General features: G+C 44.5%; 1 protein-coding gene across 1 annotated transcript; it reads right to left on the bottom strand.

Annotated features, from left to right (window-relative positions):
• Window positions 1-4,692: 4,692 nt before the first annotated feature.
• On the bottom strand, window positions 4,693-5,964 carry LOC311053446 (proton-coupled zinc antiporter SLC30A1-like; the record flags this gene model as incomplete). The annotated part of the gene is made up of 1 exon (XM_084068980.1): window positions 4,693-5,964. One exon carries the CDS (start codon window positions 5,962-5,964, stop codon window positions 4,693-4,695), a length of 1,272 nt encoding a protein of 423 aa, XP_083925106.1.
• Window positions 5,965-6,000: the final 36 nt, after the last annotated feature.

The following is a 6,000-nucleotide window of genomic DNA, read 5'->3' as shown; positions in this document are numbered from 1 at the left end:
AACAATTTTGAGATGGGGGTCCGTGGCCAAATATATATCAATTTGGGGGTCCTTGACAGGAAAAAGTTTGAGAACCACTACAAGAACACAATACAGGAACATTGCCTCAAATTCACAACACATACACAACTGGAGCATACATACAGGAACTGAAAACTCTCTGGCTAACAAACGGAACACTGACAGATTAGCTATACATCAGTAAAGAGTCAGCTATACAACAAAATAGTCTTTATAGTCTCTAGAGCTTAAAGGGTTAGTTCACCCCCAAAATGACTTTTTTTCTATTGATTAGTCACCTCATGGAAATATCCATGAATTCAAGTCTCCATGGGGTGACTAATCGATAGAAAAAAAAAAGTATTTTTTGGGTGAACTACCCCTTTAACATTTTGGGAAAATTTGGAATAATTTGGAAATGTTTTAGTAGCCCAAATATTCTCTTATTGGGGTCCCTGGCAGAGTCTCTGGTCCAGAAGTTCTCAAACTACAGTGGGGTCACACATTGAGAACTACAAATTTAAAAATGTATCTTTCCCATTAAGTCAGTTTTATTTGATCTCGAAAAGCATAGACCGTGAATGCATTTTCTTTGTTTTATAAGATTTTTGTTTCTTTTTTATTAAGGTTCTGGCAACGGATATAGGCCTATAGGCTATATATGCTTTCACATTTCATTTACAAATGTCTGTGTACAAAAACACTTTTAAACAACGTTTATAAGATGTAAAACATGAGCGAAAATGACAGCTTGTAAATGTATTTTCTAACAAACATTCCTATCCAAGGCTGCCAATGGATGTTTTATTTAGCTCGCTAAACATGCTTTTATTTCACCATAAATCAAGTGTGGGTCGACAGAGAATTTCCCCCATAACATTGGGTCCTGGTATAAAAACTTTTGAGAGCCCCCTGGCCTGGTCTTTTAGCACAGTGCTTCTCAAACCAATTTTGTATTTGGCCGGCGGACAGCGGTGGAAAAAGTACTAAATTATTTTACTTAAGAAAAAGTATCAATACTGCAATGTAGAAGTACCCTGTTACAAGTAAAAGTCCGGAATTCAAAATTGACTTGAGTAAAAGTACCAAAGTATCGGTATCAAAATGTACATAAAGTACCAAAAGTAAAAGTAGGCCTACATAATGGTTGAAAATAGCAGATCTATAAGCTCACAACGTGTCGCGATGCAACGCGTTGTGAGCTTGTAGAACGCATCTGTGTGTCATCTTTATATTTCTTTGGGGTATAAAATAGGGCTAAAGGGTTAATGTATGTTTTATAATGTAGGCCTAATATATTTATATCTGCAAAGTAACTAGAAACTAAAGTTTTCAAATAATTGTCGTGGAGTAAAAGTACAATATTTGCCTCTGAGATGTAGTGGAGTAGAAGTTAAAGTATTGGGGTGAGAATGTGTTGAGTATAGACAATTGGAAATACTTCGGTAAAGTAAAAAATACCTCAAAATTGTACGTAAGTAGTACTTGAGTAAATGTACTTAGTTACTTTACACCACTGCCGGTGGACCCCCATCCCAAAAATATTTTCAGGGACCTCCAGCAGAAGATTTGAGTTAAAAATATATGTATACATTCAAAGATTTGCACAAATCTTCACGATTTTTCAAAAATAAAAAAACGGCACGAAGTGTCATGCTATGAGCCTGTAGATCTGCTATTTTTGAATAGTCAAAGTATAAAGGTGGGGGTCCCTGGACCCCACTTTGAGAGACCCGAAGCTCTCTCTCTCAGACACACATGCACGCACGCACGCACGCACGCACGCACGCACGCACGCACGCACGCACACACACACACACACACACACACACACACACACACACACACACACACACACACACACACACACACACACACACACACACACACACACACACACACACACACACACACACACACACACACACACTCACTCACAGCTGGACCCACAGCCAGAACCACAACCCACCCTGAAGAAGAGAAAACCACCGTTTACGCAACGCGCCGCCACATCAGACGGATCAGGATCGCTTTTCAAAGAAACTCACCCCAATCGTGAACGCGTTCTCTAAATGACACCAGAGCCGAGCCTGGCCGTGTGGCCGGGCCAGAGTTCCGCGCTGTCATTGGCTACCTCCTCTGTTTGTGCTCGGTATGTAAACAAAAGGGCTATGATGATGATAAAAAGCCTAGACTATATGAGTTTCCACTGGACATAGACCATAATAGGCTATATTGAATATATGGGGGATTAGATTTGACAATTATTCTGAAATTAACCACAGGAACGACCCTAGCATCCCTGTTCTGGGGAGCGATCATTCGGCAACAAGAAATGACACAGTCATATACTGTATATCAGCTTGCAGCAAGCGAAACCCCTTGAACGTACACTGTCAACTCATGACTCTTACTAAACATTACCATATACATTAAACTTGTTTTTGGGTGATAAAACAGACGCAATGATCACTTAATCCTCATGATAGGCTGGCCTTTCACCAAGGCCAGCCTATGAGGAAAAAGTGATGAGAAAGTGACAAGACAGTGACGACTATTTGAAGCGTCTCTTTACTGATCAGCTCTGCAAGCTGATACACATACAAGCTCACACCCCTGGGGGACTGTGGTCTATAAAGTACATTTGAACCAAAAGGACGAGATCCCTTTTGTTTACATTGTTTAAAATGTCTATCTGTCTGCATCAATACACATACATCAATACAGGCAGATTAGATGAAGGGATGTTTTGAATGTACTAGCATCAGGGCCCACTTGAAAAGCCTCCGTGGCCCACCCATCTGACCGCTTAACATGGCAGACGAATGGCGACTTCTTTGAGATCTGTTTCACAGTATAGGCCCACAATGGGAGATTTTTTTTTGAATAATCACTTTCTAATCAGACTTGTACATCTGCTATTTTTCAATAGCCAAAGCCAAAGCTATTTTTCAATACCCCCCCCCCCCCCCCCCAAGGACCCCACGTAAAGAACCACTGGTTTAAACAACATTAGGAAACAAGCCCCCAAAAGACTGCAACTATACCAATATCTACAAGCAACTTCACAGGAAAAACAAGCCCAAAGTCGCTTATAATAAGCAGAACACCGCCCAAACCTCGACCAAAGTGCCCCTGTGCTTTAATAAGTTCTCTCCTCTGAGCAGCATTCCAGTGTGTGTGTGTGTGTGTGTGTGTGTGTGTGTGTGTGTGTGTGTGTGTGTGTGTGTGTGTGTGTGTGTGTGTGTGTGTGTGGTGGGGGTGGGGGTGGGGAGGGGTCAGGACATTTGCATTAACTTGTATTTTTGAGTATAAAGCCTGTTGCCGAGCTCATTTCCCTGTGGTTTCCTGTTGAGTCTCTGACGTCACAAGGCTTCTGTTCAGGACAACATCTCCCTGCAATCTGCCGTTACTTTCACACAGTTGTCGGCCACCCTATAAACCAGGGACCCCCACTACATATTGTATAAAATTGTTTTGCAGGTTCAACTTTTTCATAGATTTCATAGATAGCTTCATAGTTGTGGATTCATGTTAATGTGTATTTTCAGATATTTAACCAGTTAAACCGTCAATACTCACTAGTAAACTTGACCTTTGGCTCTGTAGGCTAATTGGTCTGCTCTTTTTTCACTCTACACCATACCTCTTTGCCAAAAATAGCAGATCTACAAGCTCACAACGCCTCGCAGTGCGAGGCGTTGTGAGCTTGTAGATCTGCTATTTTAAGCTAAAGTCCTCCACAGAATAGGGATGCGAGGGTTCAAGTGGTTATCGTCAAAACAGTTCCTATCACACTAAGATTTGGCGGCCCGCTGGTCTTCACCCCCTGTTGAAGACCACTGCTTAAACGTCAACCCACGTCCGGGCGGTCCTGGGACCGCCAGCGGTCCAAATACGGACCCTAACAGGTCTGTAACTCAGAGAGTGTACAAATACCATTTTGTAGACTCATACTGTAGTTAAATAAGCACTGAGGGTTTTAGGGTTCGGGTATAGTTTATTTCATAGTTTATTTCACTGATTCTCATCCTTTTTTCATTTCAAGGACACTGAGTTCATATATGCATTAGGCCAGACTTCCATTTGATACAATGATAAATAAAAAAATATAGGTGCAAGCAGCGATAAACGGGGCCACAATCTTATTGTGCTGTTATTGCTGTTATTAGTGCTGTTATATGGTGTCTGTTGAAGATCATAAACTCTTGCCTTCTGTCATGAACCAAGCCCCTGTTTCACTAACACCAAGATCATTTTCACAAACCATTTACCAAAAGAGAAATTGTATGTCTCCTCGGAACCGAAACTAGTGAAAGTAGCCGATCTACAAGCTCACAAAGCGTTGCTATCCAAAATGTTGTGAGCTTGTAGATCTGCTATTTTCACAAGGAAATAGGGTATACATTGAAAATAACTACTCTCAAAAAGGCATTTCATGTTATCTTAAAAATTGCATATGCATTAATCAACAAGATCGTCGTGTTTTTTGCAATGCCCCCCTCACCCACCCACCCACCCTCACTAACCCTAACCTCAGTAAAACAACGCTTAAAGCCTAACCTCAAGAAACACTATGTGTAAACCTAAGAATGCCAAATCATGATCACCTCAACACATTGTCGGGGACAGGGATCCAACCAGCGACCTTTGGACTCTCAGACACGATTTCACCTCTCTAGTGGTCATACCCTACGGTTCTTGTAGGAGGACCACCTCCACTGCTGCATCCTGTGCAGAGCCGGCTCCATTCTCCCCATTGCTGCAGCACAGGTTGGGGGCACACTGAGTCTGACAGGGGAGTTCACAATCCCGTGATTCCGAGTTGAACGTGACAAACTCTGGCTGGATGGTCGTGGCGTGGATGCCCTCGTGGTGGAAGAAGTCCTTTATGCGCTTCGCCACGTCCATGTAGGCGGTGGGATCGTGGCACGTGACGTGCGCCGTGGCGATGATGCGGCTGCCAGCCAGCTGCCAGATGTGCAGTTCATGGATGGCGAGGACTCCTTCCAGACCGCGCAGTCGCTCGTTGAGTCCGTTCACGTCGATCCGCTTGGGCACCGTCTGTAGAAGGATGAGGGTTGACTCCTTCAGCAGAGGGTAGGTGAAATACAACATGATGCAAACAGTAATGTAGCAGAGAACGGGTTCCAAGTAAAGCACCCAACAGGGGCCAGCCATCTTTGGCATCACCAGGGTGTTGTTGCTGTCCGTGCTGTGGTCGTTGAAGCAAACGTTGATGCAGTCTTCGCCTTCGCCGCAGGGCTGCCACACATAGGTGAAGATCAGGGCGTTGATCACCACGATGACGGAAACCAGGAAGTCGCCGAGCACGTGCAGGAAGACCCCGCGTATGTTGAGCTGGGAGGTGGAGTCTTGGCTAACGCTATCCTTGTCCTCGTACGGTGAGATGCCATTTTCATTTGGACTGTTGCGGATCCCCACCAGGCTGATGGTCTGTTCTCCCGACGACCCTCTCCCTGCCAGGCTGTTGGACTTTTTACTCTTGTTCTTATTTCCATGTGAATGACCGCTGTGGGAGTGATTGTGTCCACTGTGTCCGTGGAATAGGCAGATCCCTAGGAGGTTGACAAGAAGCCCTGCAACACCCACCCAGATTAGCAACCGAGGATTCTTGATCTCACTGGGGTTGATGAGGCGCTCAGTGGCCTCCAGGACAATGGTGGCACACAGCGCAGTAAGGAACACAGCGTTGACCAACGCTCCCATCACCTCCGCCCGGATCCAGCCAAACGTGTTTCTGTCGGTTGCTCGCGTCTTCGTGGCGATCCGCATGGCAACCAGAGCCACGAGCTGCGCGATAACGTCAGATAGCATATGGAAAGAGTCTGCCAGTAGCGTTAGAGACCCGGTCATCTGACTGACCACCACTTCCACGAGGAAGAACCCAGAGGTCAATGTAAGCATGCATAGCAGCCGTACGCTATTCGAGTCACAAGCCATTGTCCCTTAGAAGTCAATTCAAGTTCTGTGGTAGGT

Source organism: Gymnoscopelus microlampas (genome assembly GCF_963454915.1).
Source record: "Gymnoscopelus microlampas genome assembly, chromosome: 2".
In the NCBI taxonomy this organism is placed as follows: Eukaryota; Metazoa; Chordata; class Actinopteri; order Myctophiformes; family Myctophidae; genus Gymnoscopelus; species Gymnoscopelus microlampas.
The sequence above is the reverse complement of the archived record's forward strand: the minus strand, read 5'-3'. Positions and strand labels throughout refer to the sequence as shown.